Source organism: Ruditapes philippinarum, unplaced genomic scaffold, assembly GCF_026571515.1.
Source record: "Ruditapes philippinarum isolate M1 unplaced genomic scaffold, ASM2657151v2 ctg3999_1_1_1_1, whole genome shotgun sequence".
NCBI classification, from domain to species: domain Eukaryota; kingdom Metazoa; phylum Mollusca; class Bivalvia; order Venerida; family Veneridae; genus Ruditapes; species Ruditapes philippinarum.
In genome coordinates this window covers 182,703-202,614 of record NW_026854622.1, presented here as the reverse complement: position 1 = coordinate 202,614, position 19,912 = coordinate 182,703, and the positions used below count along the sequence as shown (strand labels likewise).

Here is a 19,912-nt window from a genome sequence, read left to right as displayed (position 1 = left end):
TAAAAATGAAACAAACAATTTAGAGACGATATAAGGTGATTGATAATTTGAATGAATTGAAGTTTAACTTAGTTTTCTTCTTTTTATTACTTTTGAAATTCAAGTTTACTTATTTATCAAGTTTAGCTTTGCGTTTCTCTTAACAGCCCTGACAATATCAGAATTGTCAGCAAAAATAAAATTGAGGTACCACATGGGGAAAAACCTAAAAAAGTAATTTCATCATTGAAAAGTGTGAAATTATATTTTGATAATTTTCACTGTGACATTATCAGATATGATTTTCACGGATAAATCAGTAATCCACTGAAAACATAAAATAAAGTTATGAATTCATATTTTTGATACATGTAGATAGGATGATGCTATACCAGAAATTGAGCCGACACTGGAAGTAATAAAGGCTCGGGAAGTTTTTCGTTAATTTCCATAATTTTATCATGATATACGCATTGATATTAAATATTGTTTGACAAAATTGACCAGATACCCATTAATATTCGTGAGCTTTTCGTTAGTTTTCGTAATTTGTTATGACTTTAGAGAGAATGAATGCTGACAAAGGAATTGTGACCACACAGTTGCAAGTTCTAATTCTGGACAAAGTTTTGTCTTTTTAGCTTAAATTTTCATGAACTGCATTTTTGCATCTGTTAATTCATGTGTTGATTAAGTAAAAAAAGGAGTACCAAAACATAAGTATAAATCAGATTGCCAAGTGTTTTCTTTTGTTTCATAGGCAAACATTAAAAAAAACATGTTCCCTTATGCCACAATATAAAACTCAAGCAAAAGGTAAACCAATGAACGAGCAACGAGACAAAAATGAGCCAATCAACGAGCAGGATGTCTAACGTTATCCCCGACAGACAGTGCAGTAACTTGAGTTCGTGAACCAAAACCTGCAGTACAGTTAACATGGTTAATGCACTGTGCATGTGCATGTATGGGGGTATACGATTTAACTCTGACACATTTCCAACAGAAAGGTCTGAAAATTCAGACACCACTGTGTGTTTCATATCAACCTCTTATTTTCATTTCATCATTCTTATGAATGTATTTTTTTTCAATTCATTAATTTTAATATGTTGTTGTACAATAAGTGCTATGCAAGCATAAACAGTGGTCAAGTTTTGCAAAACATAAATGAACTCATATAAAAAAACATGATTTTTGTATTCGAACCTGCTTGTAATTTTTAATTTGAAACTAACGGAAAGTCTTATACCTTGTCACCAAAACGAGTAAGTCAAGTGTTATGCTGGTAATTCTAAGTTACACGTCTATCACTGTATAATACATCAAAATGCGTATGGTTTACCTCGGCATCCCATAATTACCGTCGAAAGGTCATTAAATATATTCAAATGTCTCGGGTCAATATTGCCGCATAATAATAGCAAATTCTAGACAGTTACAAATCCATAAGTACGAAGCGATAGCTAAAGTGGTAAGTACGATTGCAATAGCACGTTTGCAAGTTCAAATCTTTGACTTACATTTTTTCTCTAGATCTTTTTTCTTTAAATTATATGCAAAAATAGTTGATAAATCATTTCGTTTAATTTCAGTTATTGTTTTTTTATTTCATTAAATGTATGTAATTTTTTCATATTTTCAATAGTTGGACGGGAGTCGTACAATCAGCACGCACAAAACATAGTGATCAAGTTTCATAACATATTAGTATTAAAAAAATTTAAGGTTTAAACATATTAAATTCAATTTAAAATTGATTGTCTTAACTCTTTTTCACTGAGGCTAGTTAGGCGGGTTTTATGTAAGAAACCTTAAGTTATGCTTGTGTCATAGTTTATGTACCTGTCTGTTGAAAATGTGTACACTTGTATACATATACATCAATGTGGCCATACAACGTGACTTTTTGGGTAAAAAACATATGACTTGCTAGAAATCGCATTATTTTTAATTCGGGTACAGTTTTCTTCGGCACATTTTCTTGTAGCCCCGGCTATGAAAAGAAAACTGTACAAAAATGTTCTCAAAAACTATTAAGGGGTTTTCAGAATTTTGATTTACCATGGAAAGCTGATATAATGACGGATACTCTGCGCCTTATTTGATCAAAATCGGTTGAGTAATAAATAAGTTATGAATAAAAAACATACCTGAATCGGGTGAAAAATCGGCGTGCTCTGTACCCGAAAAGTCACGTTGTATGGCCACATTGTACATGCACAGTGCGTTAACTGGAGTGCAGGTATTAGTTACCCGCACTCCCAGAGCATGCCTATTGATTGGCTCATTTTTTGATGGGGTTTACTTATTTTGACAACAGGGAAAGGGATATGATAGAAATATCATATCCAGATGCTCGCAATCATTTGTTACTTTTTTTCTGGGCTTTCATATTGTCAAATCAGGGAACGTGTTTTTATTTTTGTCTATGATACAAAGGACGAACATCAAAACACTCGGCAATTGGGTTCATACTCGGGGGCTACTCCACCTTCCCCCTCGTACACATCAGATGGTATCGTTAAGCCATACTTTTAAATCATATTTTAGTATCATTTTTACTATTGTGTCCGATAATTATCGACAAAAGGTCATTGAATATGCACATGTCTCGGGTCAATATTGTCAAACAATATAAATGTTAAAAAATGTAAAGAATAATGCATGATGATTTTTATCCTTTTTATTACACGAAATGACAAGAAATGCGATTGATGAAAATGGTGAAGTTATCCTTCAGGAAATGATCTTATCTGATGCTAAAACCTATCCAAATAAAACGTTTGTTCTAGACATATTACGCTTTAATCTTGGGGCGAATTCTTCAGGCAAACTGTTTGTTCCCGGAAATGTGATGTACACTAGTAAGAAGGTTTGTGTAAATTTTAGATCTATCTCTAATTTGTCGCACATTTTGCGTTTTGGTTCTAATATATGTCATTGTATTATAATCAGTTGGAAAGGTTTTCTTTTAATGTTTTGTTATTATTCTTTGATATCTTGTTAGTCATTAATGTCTTGTTGTTCTGTTTGTCGTGCTTTATACCTTGTTGATGTTAAATGGTTCTATCTTTATAATATCTTGTTGTTCTATAATATCACGTCCTTAAATATTGTCTTGTTGGTCTATGGTATCAAGTTGTTCTTTAATGTTATTATTTTTTTTTTTATTCTGTACTGTCTTGTTGCCCTATAATGTTTAGTTGTTCATTGACTGCTGTTGTTCTAAAACGTATTGCAGTTGTAATGTCTTATTTTTCTATTTTTCTAACATGTGTAAATGTTTGATCATGTCTTCTTTTGTCTCATTGCTAATTGCGTGGTAACAAACCCTGTCAGGGGCAAGCCGTTGTTTCATTGAGCAAAACCTTTATATTCATTGTTTAGTACCGGTTGGTTCCAAGAACGATTCGAGAGTCTTTAAATAAGCTTATAGCTTCCAACACAAATTAAAATAAATTTGTAGGAACTAATTGCTTATATCTTGTGATTCTATTCTAATGATTTTTGTTTTATAATAACTACTTTTTCTATTATCAATTGTTTTATTTTGGTTTGTTTTACTGTCATGTTATGTTGTTCTATATCATACTGTATTTCTATAATGTGTTGTTTGTTGTTCTATAATGTCCTGTTGTTTTATATTTTTTGTTCTTTTATATAGTTTTATTATCTAATTTCTTGTTGTGCTACGGGGTTCTGTTGTTTTATATTTTTGATGATAATTTGTTATTATCTTCTTTTTTGTTGTACTATGATATACTGTCGTTTTTTCTTTAATATATTATTTTTATCTAATTATACCCCCGCACAACGAAGCTGTAAGGGGGGTATACTGGAAGCAGCTCAGCTTGTCCGTCCGGCCGTCGCCCCGAGCAAACATTTTGGGTTTAGGGGCTATATAACAGTAAAGAGAACAAAAGTGAACAATAGGCTCATTCCGTGATCAAAGGGTTTATGGGCAAGTAGCCCTTAAGACATGTAAGGAAACAAAGAAAATAACAAAGAAAATAGCCACTTAACCCAAAATGTTGGAACGGCCGGCCGTCCGTCGGGTTTTCAATGTCCGCCCAATAACTTAATATTTATTTCACCCACAGTCTTCATACTTGGTATTTAGATTGGTCATGAATAGTAGATGATCCCTATTGATTTTGAGGTCACTGGGTCAAAGGTCACAGGGGCCTTGACTTCAAAAAGCTTGTCCGCCCAATATCTTAAGATTCCTTTGACCCACAGTCTTCATATTTGGTATTTAGATTGATGATAAATAGTAGATGATCTCTATTGATTTTGAGGTCACTGGGTCAAAGGTCAAGGTCACAGGGGCCTTGACTTCAAAAAGCTTGTCCGCCCAATAACTTAAGATTCCTTTGACCCACAGTCTTTATATTTGGTATTTAGATTGGTCATTATAAGTAGATGATCCCTATTGATTTTAAGGTCACAAGATCAAAGGTCAGGGTCACAGGGGCCTTGACTTCAAAAAGCTTGTCCGCCAAATAACTGAAGATTCCTTTGACCCACAGTCTTCTTATTTGGTATTTAGATTGGTCATGAATAGTAGATGATCCCTATTGAGTTTGAGATCACTGGGTCAAAGTTCAAGGTCACAGGGGCCTTGACTTCAAAAAGCTTGTCCGCCCAATAATTTAAGATTCCTTTGACCCACACTTTACATATTATGTATTCAGATTGGTCATGAATATTAGATGATCCCTATTGATTTTAAGGTTACTGGGTCAAAGGTCACAGGGGCCTTGACTTCATAAAGCTTGTCCGCCCCAATTACTTAAGATTCCATTGACCAACAGTCTTGATATTTGGAATTGAATTCGGTTATGAGTAGTAGAGGATCCAATTGGATTTTGAGGTCATTAGGTCAAAGGTCTAGGTCACAGGGGCCTTGGCTTCAAAAAGTTTGTCCGCTCAATAAGTTAAGAAGATTCCTTTGACCCACAATCTTCATATTTGGCATGGGGGTTAGCCATGATTAATAGATGACCCATTTTGATTTTGAGGTCACTGGGTTAAAATAAAGGTCACAGGGGCCTTGACTAAAAAAAAACTTGTCCACCCAATAACTAAAATTCCTTTGACCAGAAGTCTTCATATTTTGCATGTAGTTAAGACATGGTTAGTAGATGACCCCTATTGATTTTTAGGTCACTGGGTCAAAGGTCAAGGTCACAGGGACTTTGACTTCAAAAGTTTGTCTGCCCAATAACTTAAGAAACTTTTGACTCACTGTCTTCATATTTGGCATGGAGGTTGATCATGACCATTAGGGGACCACTACTGATTTTGAAGTCATTGGGTCATAGGTCAAAGTCACAGGGGCCTTGACTAAAAAAAGCTTGTCCGCTCAATTGCCTAAGAATGCTTTGGTGAACAGTCTTCAATATTGAGGTTATTTATGACTAGTAGATGACCCCTTTTGATTTTAAGATGACTATGTCGAAAGTCAACGTCAGAGGGATTTTACTATAATAAGCTTGTCTGATCAAATGCTTAAGAATGCCTGCCCGCAGTGTGTTGATTTTGACATTTTCACATTTGAAGCATGTAGAATACATAACTTACCAATGCACTGGCTTAGTAACCTCAGATTTGGCAGGGAGGTTGTCCTTGAGCTCTCAATGGCCACTGTTGATTCTGACATTTTAGTCACGCCATGACAGTGGCAGTTCTAGTTTTTATTGTTCTATCGTGTCCTGTTGTTTTATATTTTTGGTCTATTAAATCTTCTTATTATCTAATTACTTGTTGTTCTATGATGTCCTGTTTTTTATATCTGTGTTCTATAATATCTTGTTATTATTCCAATAATTGTTGTTCTATGGTATCCTGTTAATTTTTGTGTTCTATAATAGAAAATCTACCTTGCTATTACATGTATATAATTTCTTATTATTCTATAGTTTCCTGTTGTGTTATATTTTTGTTCTATAATATCTTGTAATAATATTAACCCTTGTTGTTCTATGATGTCCTGTTGTTTTATATTATTGTTCTATAACATCGTGCTATTATCTTATTTCGTGTTGTTCTATGCTGTCCTGTTGTTTTATATTTTTGTTCTATAATATCTTGTTATTATCTTATTTCTTGTTGTTCTATGATGTGTTGTTGTAAAAAAATATATTTTTTGTTATTATCTTATTTTTTGTTGTTCTATTATGACGTATCATTGCAAAGCATGTTCTTAGATAAATTAATATCTTTTATATCGGCATCGATATCTTTTTTAAAGGTGTGCACAATAACTAAAGGTGTGCCAGGTGACAACATTGACAACGATTGTGATGGTCTTGTGGACGAGGAACAGTGTACGGTCGATATTATACCTGGCGAAATAGGTAAATATGGTCGCCTTTTGTAACTCTTACTTGCTTCAAGTCAATCTCATTATACATTCAACTCAAATGGACCACGAATGTAGACAAATCGTCTCGCTTATGAGGTCGTGCATAACAATATCTTGTAGATTGCGCGTTAAAGTACCAGCTACTTCTTATGTTACAACAAAATACTTGATTAGCATGTACCCTATTTCATCCAAAATATTATTCGATAAATATACCATGTATACTGTTCATCGCCAGTGACGTTTCAAACAAACTTACGTACAAAGATAAAAGATTTAAAAAAATATATCTTGATGTCGTTTTTATGGAGTATAATGCAACGTTTACGCCTATTGTCGGCTTCTAACCGTTGACGTTTTTATATGGTCTGCACTGTTCAGTATTTAGTCGTTATATATTTGATTTTGTCTCCTAAATATGATAAATGGTTCTGTGCAGAATGCGAAACGGACGAGTCTATTTAAGTTATATAGCGTGTTAAGGAATGATGGATTAACGAAGAAAAAGAAGAAATGAGCAATATTTAGCCATACTTTGGTTCTTTACAGTCTAAATGAGTAATATTCTAATGATAATATCAACATAAACTTTCCCATGTAGTCTGATCGGAAAGCAATAATTTCCGGTTTGTTTATACAGTTTATCTAAGAATCCTATGCACATGTAACTGATACTTTTCCGTGTCGCGGCTTAGTTTGTACTGTAGTCGGTTACACGCGGTATATATTCCGTACATGCTACATTACCTAGATGATGTATCAAGTACGATGACTTTGTACGGGATTGTGCATTTGAATGACAAAATCATATTCAGACAAAATACATTTTAATTATTATATCCCTTATTTGTAGTGCAATGTACAAAAGAAATCTTTGCCCGTGATTTGCGCAGATGATCTTGTCCAAAAATAATCGAAACATGTTAGTTATTTTGACTTTGTTTGAGAGATGTGGCAATAAAACTTGTTCTTAAAAATGTATTATGCTCAAATTGAAGTATGAAGATATTAATAATTGCTACACAGTCCCTTTGTAAAGGTAAAATAAACGTGTTTTGAGTACACATATACGAGTAGTAAATGTAAAACGTTTAATACACAACATGTGAAGATAGTATGAATACATAGTGTAATGGAAAAACAATAATCTTTAAAAACAATGGCCAACTTCACTGGACTAGAAATTTGGGATACACCTTTCCATACACAGTTTGTGTATCATGTAAATTAAATTCAAATTAGACATATTCTGTAAGAATTTGATAGATTTCAATAAATTTCTGCAAACTGAAAGATTATAAACATATTCATATTACAGACGCAGACATAGATGGCCGTCTGAATGAAGACTGTGCAAATGGGACAACCCCAAGTATGTTTCTTTATCAAAATAATACTTATGAATGAAATATTGAGAACTATTGATGAAAAAAATATGCGTATTATAATTTGTCGTATTTTCACTGAAAAAAATATGTTTCACTACAGTCAAACATATTTTTCGTATTTTCACTGGTGTCTTTGCCAATCTTCTTTCTTCTAAATTCTGCCAGTACACAAAATTTAAGGAAAAATGTTTCAAATGGTAATGTTAGAAAAAAAAAAGAAAAAAAAATGTATATTATAAACAGAAAATTCAAGTTTTTTTCTAAAAATACACGATTCATTTTCATTATAACATCAAAATTATTATATTTCACTTATGGCTGCCGCAATGCATGAAATATTGATTTTCATACCACTCGATTAAAATAAATCGTGTATTGAAAGAAGAAAAATATACATATTTGAACATAATAGGTACATGATGTTTTAAATACAAGTACATCAAGAAAGGTTGTTTAATTTTTCTGAGCCGGATGTTAACATTACAAATATTAAAACAGTGACCATCACGTGCGCGTTTACTTGAATTATTTATTGAACGTAAAACATGTTTTGCCTTGTACGACTCAACATTTTGTCAATAGAAATATATAACAAGTTTGCTTCTCTAAAAAGAAGCATGCAAGAGGTCTTTTTGCTGCTCTGGTTCGAAATGTTTTGGGGATATTTTTTATTAATTATTTAATAAAATAGAATTTATCAAATATATTGAATATAGTATCATAATGAAAGTTTGTTTTAAACTTCATTTTTTTAAATGTTTTGAAAGATGCCGGAGAAATGGACTTTTTTCTTGACGCATAAAGGGATACCTGTTCTACAAAGGGAACTTCATAGTTTCGGGACCTTTCTGTTGAAAATGTGTCAGAGTTAAATCATATGCATATACATGCACAGTGAATAAACTGGAGTACAGCTATCAGTTACCCGCACTCCAGAGCATGCCCATTGATTGGCTCATTTTTGCTGGGGTTTACTTATTGTGACGGCAGAGAAAAGAAAAGCAACAAAAATATCATATTCAGATGCTCGTTCATTGGTTCCTTTATTGCGGGGTTTCATATTGTGACAACAGGGAACGTGTTTTATGTTGACTATGATACAAAAGAGAAAGAACATCAAAACACTCGGCAATCTTATTTATACTTGGGGGCTATGTCCCTCATACAAATCAGATAGCTTCATGTTTCGATGCTCTTTCTATTACTAAATTTAAAATAGATGATATATTAATATATATGTTAAAATTAGTATCAAAATATAAGTTTCTTGTAAAATTCAATAAACAAAATTTCGGTTGATGTTTCGGTAAGTATATGGAAACATTTCTTCATTTTCCAAAACGGGCTTAAAGTATTTTAATCAAACAATTTTTGAGTCCAGGATTTACATAGAAAATGTCTATATCATATGATTGAAATAAGCAGTATAAAAAGCTTCATGCCTCCAATCACAATATTTTATGAAAATCAAACTTGAGTGAAATTTGTGCCATTTGCGCCAAAAAAATCTCCGTTGCGTTATTAAGTCATACCAGTTCAAAAGTTTAAGGAGCAGCAAACTTTCGGTACACGGTTCACTCGGTCATATAAAAGTACATGGTGATACTGTAGCTAAAATGTTCACTGTTACTATTTATCGGAACATGAAATAGTAAAACACTATTCAGAAAACAATACGGTAATCGACTTATACAGTTTGAAATATTAAAACGGTATGAAACATCCACGTAGCGCTAAGTAACGTAAATGATATTTTCCGATTTTTCTATGTACCGATTTGTTCACTTCGATGTTAATTTTTCGTTTAAATGAAGTCGTATTTTGAAACGGAGCATGCGCAAAACAATTTTTGTAGACTGCTCCTAATGATTTTACGCTTTAAATGAGATTCATTCACTTCAATCAGATACGCAAAAATGGATGCCGCCAGCAATCAGTCTGAACACTGTGGAGAGGTCTGATGACCTCTCCAATTAACGGCAGTTCACTGTTAACAATTCATCTTGACGGTGTTGCTTTAATAAGATGGTTTAAAGCATTTGATAAAAATGTTTTCCTTTAGTTAACCTTGCTTTACTATAGTTAACCTTTATATACAATGCTATTTTATGCTCACAATGACTTTAATAGACGATGTTCTTTAATAGAGAAAATTCCTCTCTTAAAGTTTTGTCACAATGTGATTAAAATCAGCACCTAAATACCACTACGCATTAAGATCTGACGATCAGCAAAAAATGTCACCTTCTCGTGATTTTTTGAAATAGCCAGTCATCGGCGAGCTTTCACAAGTTTGTTTTTCTGATTTTAATCGCTGGAAAACCAATAATGAGTCGGTTTCACGATTTCGAGAACAAACGCTGCGTTGTCCATGAAGTCGGCAGGTAAACTGGCAATACAATCTTGCCCATTAAAAACTGAGTCCTGAGTCTATTATTACCAGTTTACTTTTTTTAGATAACTTCAAACAATTTGTTTTCAATAATAACAAAAATCAACAATTTGTTTTACTTCCGCGGACAACGAAATTTTGATATTTCGTCAAATGCCTATCTGTAAAAAACCCGTTTGCTTGCATGGCTAAATATAGCTTTCTCGGGAAATCCGAATCATAATAAAGGTGAAAATATACGGTGATTATCAGATCTACCTGTAAGAAATTAGTAGATCTGCACTCTAGTCAGGTTGGTCTAGACATAGTATGCACTGTGTATGACTAACGTAAAAAATGTTTGTCCTACAAACTAAAATATGGAAGAGATGTCAAATTATTATTGACAACTTGCAAGACGAAATGTAAATGATGATTTTGTAAAATATAGAAACATTGTGGTGCAGTATTTATTTAATAATCCAGTCGAATTACTGTATGCATTATCATATCATTGAACAAAACACGCACAACACATCATCTGTTGTTATACCCCTTGGCGTTTGGCGTCCGTCCGTCTGTCCGTCCGTCCCTTAGCAATTTGGCTTCCGGAGCATAACTTAAGATCCATTTGGCCCACAATATTCAAACTTCATAGGATGATTCTCCATATTGGATAGAAAACCCCTATTGATATTGGGATCACAAGGTCAAAGGTCAAGGTCATTATGACCTTAAACCGAAAACAGTTTCCGGAGCATAACTTAAGTTCCATTTGGCCCACAGAATTCAAACTTCATAGGATGATTGTCAATATTGAGTGAAAGACCCCTATTGTTTTGGGGGTTACAAGGTCAAAGGTCAAGATCGATCAATATAACCTTAAAACTAAAAACAGTTTCCGGAGCATAACTTAAGTTCCATTTGGCCTACAGTGTTTAAGCTTCATAGGATGATTATCCATATTGGGTAGAAGACCCCTATTGATTTTAGGGTCACAAGGTCAAAGGTCAAGGTCACTATAACTTTAAAACTGAAAACAGTTTCCGGAGCATAACTTAAGTTCCATTTGGCCCACAATATTCAAACTTCATAGGATGGTTGTCCATATTGGGTAGAAGACCAATATCGATTTTGAGGTCACAAGGTCAAAGGTCAAAGTCACTATTACCTTCAAACGGAAAGCAGTTTTTTGAACATAACTTAAGTTTCATTTTGCCCACAGAATTCAAACTTCATAGGATGATTGTCAATATTGAGTGAAAGACCCCTATTGTTTTGGGGGTTACAAGGTCAAAGGTCAAGATCGATCAATATAACCTTAAAACTAAAAACAGTTTCCGGAGCATAACTTAAGTTCCATTTGGCCTACAGTGTTTAAGCTTCATAGGATGATTATCCATATTGGGTAGAAGACCCCTATTGATTTTGGGGTCACAAGGTCAAAGGTCATGGTCACTATTACTTTAAAACTGAAAACAGTTTCCGGAGCATAACTCAAGTTCCATTTGGCCCACAATATTCAAACTTCATAGGATGATTGTCCATATTAGATAGAAGACACCTATTGATTTTGGGGTCGCAAGGTCAAAGGTCATGGTCACTATTTCCTTAAAACTGTAAACAGTTTTCGGGGCATAACTTAAGTTTCATTTGGACCACAATATTCAAACTTCATACGAGGATTGTTATTTGAAGGAGATTATACTTTATTTAATTCCCATGTCTTACAAATGCTTCATCTTTACTAAAAAATCACTTTCGGGCATAAAATGCACCGCCTAGCGGTGCTCTTGTTATTATCTCTATTTCTCACAGAGCCTGTGACGTCATTTAAACTTCCACTACCTGAGAATACAATTGTGTGCCCAACTACTACTCCAAATACTGAGGAACCCACAAATACTGAAGGAAATGCTGCAGCTAATAAGCCTAGAATTGTTATAGACAATGGTGTTTCACATGGTATTATTCCGCCGACATCTTTCCCGCAAAAAACCATCCAGTATGGCGAAATTTCAACTGCAGGTATTTAACAAAGCATAGACTAATATCGTAGCGTTATCTCCTTATATTGACATTGGAACAAATGTCGTGCTAAGCATTTTCCTTACTTATTACAAAAATGTAGATAGGTTCAGGCGAATTCCGTGCTGTATGTTTGTTAAAAGGCACATTATTCCTTAGAAACGAATTTGTTTTTCTTTAGAAAAGGACAAACATGATATTGGAATCGTTTAAAAACAATAGATTAAGAGCATATAGCTGCTTCATTCACAAGGAAAGTAACGCTAATTGTGAATTTATTTGTCATAAAAGTAGCAAAATATAAATAAAGAAGTACATGTATTTTGACTTCCATATAAAATACGTGTTTCGTTTGTTTTGAAAAGAATGTGTTGAAAAATATATGTTTTTCATATGTTAAACTCATGGTTATCGGATGTTTTTCAAATGAATAAGTTTTCATATGTTGAATATTTGTAAACTTTCATGTGTTTTTCATATAATACATTTATGTATCATATATTCTGCAAGCTATTAACAGACTCAATTAGATAGATGCTTGGTTCATACATCTATGTACAACTTGTATATTTAGTAAATTTATTGAAAAAAATTGCCTTCACTTCCAATACTTCTCATCCAGTTGAAAAAAATAACAATAAAATACTTTTATATAAAAAATAATAAATGATAAATATCTTTGTGTGTGTGTTGGGTTTATTTTTCCTCGCCACCGGTATAAAACCATATGGGCGAGCATTAAATATCTTTTTGGAGGGATGGCTTTGTAACACCGCAAAACGTCCGTACCGCAAAACGTACGCGTGTGGTCGTTTTGCGTCGCATATTGTACACATGTGGACGTTTTGCGGTGCATATCGTACTTGGTACGTTTTGCGGCGAGAGTGTGTCTTTGCGTCGCATATCGTCCATATTTTCTGTATTAAAATATATTCATTATAAACGTTACTTTTATTGGTTCTGTCACTTTCATATTGTTAAAGTGCAATATTTTTGTGATCCTATATATTTGAGCGAGAGAGCTATATTGTCTTGGAGATTTGGCCTTTAAGTCGCCTAGTCATAATTGAGCAAGAGAGCTTTTGTCGCGGGTGGGGGGGGGGGCAGGGTCGGGATGGGGATGCTTTCAGCCGCCTAGTCATATTTGAGAGAGAGAGAGAGAGGGGGGAGAGAGAGAGAGAGAGAGCTTTTGTCGAGGGAGGGTGAATGTAGCCGCCTTGTCATATATGAGTGAGAGAGCTATTGTTGTGATGGGATGTAGTTATTTTTGAACATCATCAGTATGTGGAAAAAAATGACGATAGTGCGCATTTCTGCTTTAACGCAACTCAAATATTTTGAACTGAAATCTAGTAAATGCAAGTTTGAAATTGTCATAAAATGTAACTTTGAAAAATGATTTAATCTATAGGTTAGTCGGAACGTCCGTCCCTTTACTAAAACCGTATTATTTTATCGCCTGAAGAACAAAACATTTCGCCTATAAGTTACATAGATATTGTGTAATAGAGTATACTATATAACAAACATTCTTCCTCATAGGAAATGATGAAAAAGAAGTGCAATGTGTTATATTGATAAAAACTAAAGCATATTTTAAAATAAATATCTTAATGTAAGCCTTTTGTTTGAATGTCATAATGTAATTTTATAAGTGAAAAATGTAATTTTATAATTGAACAAAGCAAAAAGGTCATGGTGGCCTTATATCGCCCACCTGCCTATAAAGGCTCCACATGACAAGGGTAGATAGCATTAAATTTTACAAATAAAAAGCAAATACATTTCATGTACTTGCTCAGAATCTGGGTAACTGATACCAGTACTCAATTCTACGTCTGTAGTGGTCATCAATATCCAAATATCTGTAAATGACAAAGATATGGTAATATAAGCAAAATTCAAAAGTGGCCTTGAGGTCAAGGTCATTTCAATGTCAATATTTAAGTTGAACTATTCAAGATATCCATCCTGTCATAAATGTATGAATGACATCTGATCATTGATAACAAAGAAAAATGCAGTTTTATCACAATTCAATAATTTGACTTAAAAATATGTCTTTATTTTTATAATTCAAAGGCAAATAACTCTTGACATATTCAGTCGTTTTAGCTCATAAATGAAATTGATCGAGACCTTATTGTTATACATATTCTGTATAAAAAAAAATCAGAATGGAGAAAAAAGAAAGCACTAACAAGGTGAAATATTGTGCGGTTTTTTTGTTGCATTTTTGTTAGATTTAGTCTATAATCTAACTTTGTTGAGATTTTATGGTCATAGATATTCTGTTGAAAATTGTCAAGATTGAAGAAGAAATGAAAGCGTTGGAGTGGTAACAATGTGAAAAATAACAGATATTGTAATTCAAGGGCAGATAACTCTGGACATATTGCGTAGGGTATGTGGATGTTAGAGTGGTAACAAGCTTAATTTGGACGGACAGACAGACAGGCGCATACTTATGTGAGCTAAAATTAACACACAATAACACCTGATAATAACTGGTCAAAATTAACGAAAATTATATTAACTTTTAAATATGGACGTTATGCGGCAGGACCATGCCTTTTTGCCAGAAAAAGGTGGACGATATGCGCCGCAAAACGTCAATATACGTACGTTTTGAGGAACGGACGCTTTGCGGTGTTACATGGCTGATCATTTTTTAAATTAAGGGAAGAACTGTCAGGGGAAGAAAAGGTTTTATTGGAGAATCGTCAGGGTGATGAACTGGTTAGGGGAAGAATAGTCTGCCACTCATTTTCTTCCTTTTGGATATGTTAGTGTTTATTATCAGGCTCGGCTGATATGGGCAGAAATGGGCTCGGCAAATCTCCCCCTTTCTACCCATATCAGCCTCGCCTGATAAAATTGATATCAAAAGACAGTAGGATGTTATTCTCTATTTAAGTGAAATTTTAACAATCAAAAACCCAAATCGAAGCGACCCGTAGGGAGTGACCGTGGGTTCTTAATTGTTAAAATGTTTATGTAATAAAACTAATTTAATTAGTGTTTAACCTCATTTGGCCAAGCTGGAAGACCTTAAGTCTATAGAAAGTTGTTTACAATACAATAGGTGGAGTTAAGGGAGCACAATTTCATCTTCACATCACTTCATATTACACATTACTACATATAACATATTATTACATATTACACATCACTACATTACTACATATGACATATTACTTCATTTTACATATTACTACATTATGACAGTTTACTACAAAATACTTCATATTACACAATACTACATATTACATATTACTACATATTACACATCACTACATTACTACATATGACATTTTACTTTATTTTACATATTACTACATTATGACAGATTACTACAAAATACTTCATATTACACATTACTACATTACTACATATGACATTTTACTTTATTTTACATATTACTACATTATGACAGTTTACATGTGTACTACAAATTACTTCATATTACACATTACTACATATTAGTTTCCATATATCTACATATGACATATTACTACATATTATACATTACTACATATGACAGTTTACTACATATTACTTCATATTACACATTACTACATATTAGTTTCCATATATCTACATATGACATATTACTACATATTATACATTACTACATATGACAGTTTACTACATATTACTTCATATTACACATTACTACATATAATTACATAGTGCACATCACTACATTACTACATATTACTACTTATTACTACAAATTACATATAACTACATATTACATATTATTACATATTTCAGCTCCGGTAGAGACATGTGTTACTGATTGTGTATGTCCATGCGGCTGGGTAGATCCTCCAAAGAACTATACAGACGAAGAATTGACGGCCAAGGTTACCGAGATACAGGAGAGACTAAAAGTTTTCAAAGAATTTCTAAGTTCTACGGTAAGCTATATAATGACTTTGGTTTGTTTTGTACGAATTTAAGGCGCACCCACACAATTTAGGTCACATGGCGCCGAAACAGGAAAGATGATTTTGGCTAACCTCGGGTAACCTTAAAGTAACACCAGGGGTCAAAGCCAACTCGACCTCTGGAGCTAATATATGCATAGACTCCAGTAATTCAAACCCATTTAGTCATCTCTTACAATCACGCAGGGATAAACGGTGGCTGCAATTCCATTGCCTCAAACCTTAAAGCCAATCCCTGAGCCACAAGGGGGGAATGACTTTGGTAGTTTTTTTTCAAATATATAGATAAAATAATTATTTGTTCGTTTAAATGAACGGACGGACTTTATTTCACAGACAGAAACCAGATGCAATATTTTTATAATTCAGTGTTTTAGCTGGATAGCTGTCATTCGTTTAAAGTTCTGTCAAACAAAACATTTCTCTTTCATCCACGTTACTAAAATTGTTGAAGATAGACATGTATCAGTTTTGGCAAACAAATGTTTCAAATTTACTTTAGATTTCGTACCTTGCATATCTTTGGTATTTGAGCTTAATGTTTCAACAAAATGTTCAAACTATACTTCTCTAAAACTACATGTCCATGGTGTTAAGATTAAATCTTTCTAGTACAATGTATATTCAAATATGATCGAAGCAGCAACAGGGAACGCTCTTAATGTACCTTAAAGCTTGACAAATATTCCTGACAAAATCCTTAAATCTTGATTTAGAGCACATGCTGCTTTTCATGAAATGGCACATACATGTCACATTGAAGGTTCCCTGATTACCGCCAAATAAACATCTACGGATGATTTGACATTCAAAAAATTACCGCTGAATTCTGCTTAAGCCAATGCTTGAAGTAGGGGCGTTGTTTTGATATTCCGATGATAGATGTAGATGTCTTGTGTAACAGTATTCCCGAGCGAGAAAAGAGTATTATTTTGTTTGTTTTTGGTTTTTAATAATCAAAATCTTTTCGCCTGTTTCTCCACTATTCTGTGTGTTACATATACTATCGATGGTTTCGCAATGAGTCTTATTTGATTTTAAATACTAAATAGCATAAGGACTTTAAAGATATTCATTTCAGGTAATCTCATACTGTACAGTGTCTTTAATGTGTACTTTTCTGCCATGTATTTTCCTCAGGTTCGTGCGAAGAGCAGCGCAAAAGACCATAGAACGGAAGCCGCAGCTGTTGGCATTGTGGGTGTTGTATTCCTTGTGTCAATAGTTGGTGCCATTTTCCTCCTTGATCTGACAACAATTGCGCGTGACGTCAGAATGTTGTTGGGGAACCTTAGGCAATTGTACCAGCCGTGATTTGAAGACGTTAATCCACAATTTGACGACACCATATTCTTTTTTATACAGATTAAGCACCTCCCGCTGCTGATGCACCTGCAGATATTTTACTTATATTTGACATGACGTCGTGACTTGTATTGCTGACAACAAAAGACACCATTAGCTGTGGTGTTGTTGTCGTTGTGTTTTATTTTAATAATTATTGTTAAAAATTGTTTTCTTTATTTTTTCATTGAAAATGTTTGACTGGAAAAATGATTAAGATTGTGGCATAAGTCCACCAAACCAGTGTTAAAAAGGTCAAATCGTTTGAAGCAATCGGGAAACAAGGAAAATATAACAGAGTAACTATATGCCCAATGTATATGGCCAATTAACATGTAAACAGAAAAAAAACTTAAAGTAACTTGACTGTTTGACATAACTAAGTTCAATTAAATATTTTCAATAAAAAAGGAGATAATGAACGTGACTTACGGAAATTGTTTTTACATAATGATATCATAATTATTAGTTAAAGCGGCTTTCAGCTTTCCTAAAGGTTAAATTTGTTATTATTAGATAAGTCGTTTCATATGAATTTCGAATTAAAAGAATAATGTTGAAAATGAAATTGGCCGCCGATTAAATACATAAGCAATAAGGAAACCCTTCGATACCTCTAATCTTACGGTCCGCTCTCTATATGTAAGTAAGTAAGGCGAACGATGCATTTCCTGATCTTCTATTTTTAGAAACGAAAGGCACTCACGCGTTATAAATAGCTCTCTCGACGCTGTGTTGAAGAAGACTTAACAGTGAAATGATACATCTTTTCAAGTTAAAATTAATGAAATACGTAGTTTGAAACAACACTTAATTGTTTTTACCAACACAACAACATCAACAACAAAAAAGCAAAAAAAGGCTGAAGGCCGCTTTAACACCATGTATTTGTTTTAGATATAGATTGAAGTATATGAGTTATATTAAAAATGATTTTAAGTGCAATTTATGAAATTTAATTACTTAAAGACACATTATGCCTCAGAAATCCATATGCGTTTGAAAATGTTTAAATAATAGATTAAAGAATGTTATATGATGTTTAACTCAACACACTGTTATGTGTCGTAAAGGTAGCAAAATGTAAACAAAGTAGTATTTCGACTTCCAAACAAAATACTGATTGTCTATAATTATACCAGTTGCCAACAGAACTAAAGACGCAAATATAGTTAGTGTATATAGTTGGAAACTGTAACAAGATACCAAAAGTAAACAGTTTTTTTATAAATAAAAATGAAAGTATTTTTGAGGCATAATGTGCCTTTAAGAGAAAGAGTGAATGGGTTGTAAGGACATGTTGCTGTTTTTTCTGTTTTCTTTTTCATTTTTAGAAATTGTACAGACATGATGTGATTAATAAACTATATCCATGCGCACAACATATATTTAAGATAGACCATGGGTAATTAATGCATTACCTCCACTTTGAAGAGTATTCAAATAGGCTAGAATCACTTGTCAACTAAATTGAAATTGAGGGGCCCCAGCAGGGGCAACTTTCTTTTCTTTCTTTTCTTCTTTTTAACATTATTTATGTATCTCTCTGATCCCTTATGGAAGAAAAAAGGGTTTGATATAAATTATAAAATTATTGTAGGTATTTATTTGCGAAATAATGCCAAAATTTATAGCAAATATGATACCAGATATTTTCAAAGTTTAATAAAATAAAAACTACACGGTAAAAGTATTTTATATTTCCAATGATCAACCAATATACTTTTAAGAAAATTTTGAAAACAGCCCCTCATTATTGTTAATTTAGTGATATTTGGAATAAGGCATTTTTGATAGGGAAATGGTAAAATAAGTGTTTAAAGTGGATGGGGTAGGGTAGCATTTTTATACATATTAAGAACATTTTGTTTAGAACCAAACATTTTGCTTGTGTAATTTGTTACCTGAATGTTAGTTTTTGTTTTTTAACAGTGAGCAATAGAAAAACATTTTTTTATAATGATGATATTACAGATAATTTAGAGTTTCCTCATTTCTGAAAATAAGCCCTTCTAGGTCAGAAATATATTCATAAGTCATAAACCACAAGGTTAATTTTATTGAAACTTTGCTTACAGGTGACATATAATTGTCCTATGTTGTCAATTTTACAGTTCCTTATTGTGCCCATTATCCATGGTCTACCTTAAGAAGGAATATAGAAGTGCAGTAACATAAGTCTGTTGTGGTGAATTATGTATAATTTTTTTATTCCATAGGTTCTAAGATATGTCAATGATGGGTCTAAGACCTTAACATGCTGAATATTTGTAAGAGACTTGGCCCGCTTTATACTTGGAACATACCATTCAATTTTAAGTGACTTTGATCTATCCAAAGAAAATAAAATAAATAAATGAAAAAAAAATAAATGAGCAAGCAACAGTATAGAGCCTGGTTACACAGTACAGATGTGCTCTATACTGGTGGCAAATGTTTAAATCAGTTAGGTTCTAGCAGGGATTGGGTTTAATGTGAA

At 33.1% G+C, this 19,912-nt stretch overlaps 2 protein-coding genes across 2 annotated transcripts; both read left to right on the top strand.

The window, feature by feature from the left end:
- Positions 1–1,840: 1,840 nt before the first annotated feature.
- Positions 1,841–6,364, top strand: LOC132740615 (uncharacterized). Its single transcript, XM_060728558.1, has 2 exons — positions 1,841–2,854; positions 6,236–6,364. The coding sequence occupies exons 1-2, from the start codon at positions 2,678–2,680 to the stop codon at positions 6,362–6,364; spliced, it is 306 nt and encodes a 101-aa protein (XP_060584541.1). The 5' UTR covers positions 1,841–2,677.
- Positions 6,365–11,557: 5,193 nt separating this feature from the next.
- On the top strand, positions 11,558–18,511 carry LOC132740611 (uncharacterized). Its single transcript, XM_060728555.1, has 3 exons — positions 11,558–12,136; positions 15,914–16,059; positions 17,230–18,511. The coding sequence occupies exons 1-3, from the start codon at positions 11,881–11,883 to the stop codon at positions 17,401–17,403; spliced, it is 576 nt and encodes a 191-aa protein (XP_060584538.1). The 5' UTR covers positions 11,558–11,880; the 3' UTR covers positions 17,404–18,511.
- The last annotated feature ends 1,401 nt before the right edge of the window (positions 18,512–19,912 follow it).

Coding starts and splice junctions, on each gene's coding strand:
- LOC132740615 (XM_060728558.1), top strand. CDS start 2,678: ATGACAAGAAATGCGATTGATGAAAATGGTGAAGTTATCCTTCAGGAA. Junction 2,855..6,235: donor TGATGTACACTAGTAAGAAG/GTTTGTGTAAAT, acceptor TCTTTTTTAAAG/GTGTGCACAATAACTAAAGG.
- LOC132740611 (XM_060728555.1), top strand. CDS start 11,881: ATGCACCGCCTAGCGGTGCTCTTGTTATTATCTCTATTTCTCACAGAG. Junction 12,137..15,913: donor TGGCGAAATTTCAACTGCAG/GTATTTAACAAA, acceptor TACATATTTCAG/CTCCGGTAGAGACATGTGTT. Junction 16,060..17,229: donor AAGAATTTCTAAGTTCTACG/GTAAGCTATATA, acceptor TATTTTCCTCAG/GTTCGTGCGAAGAGCAGCGC.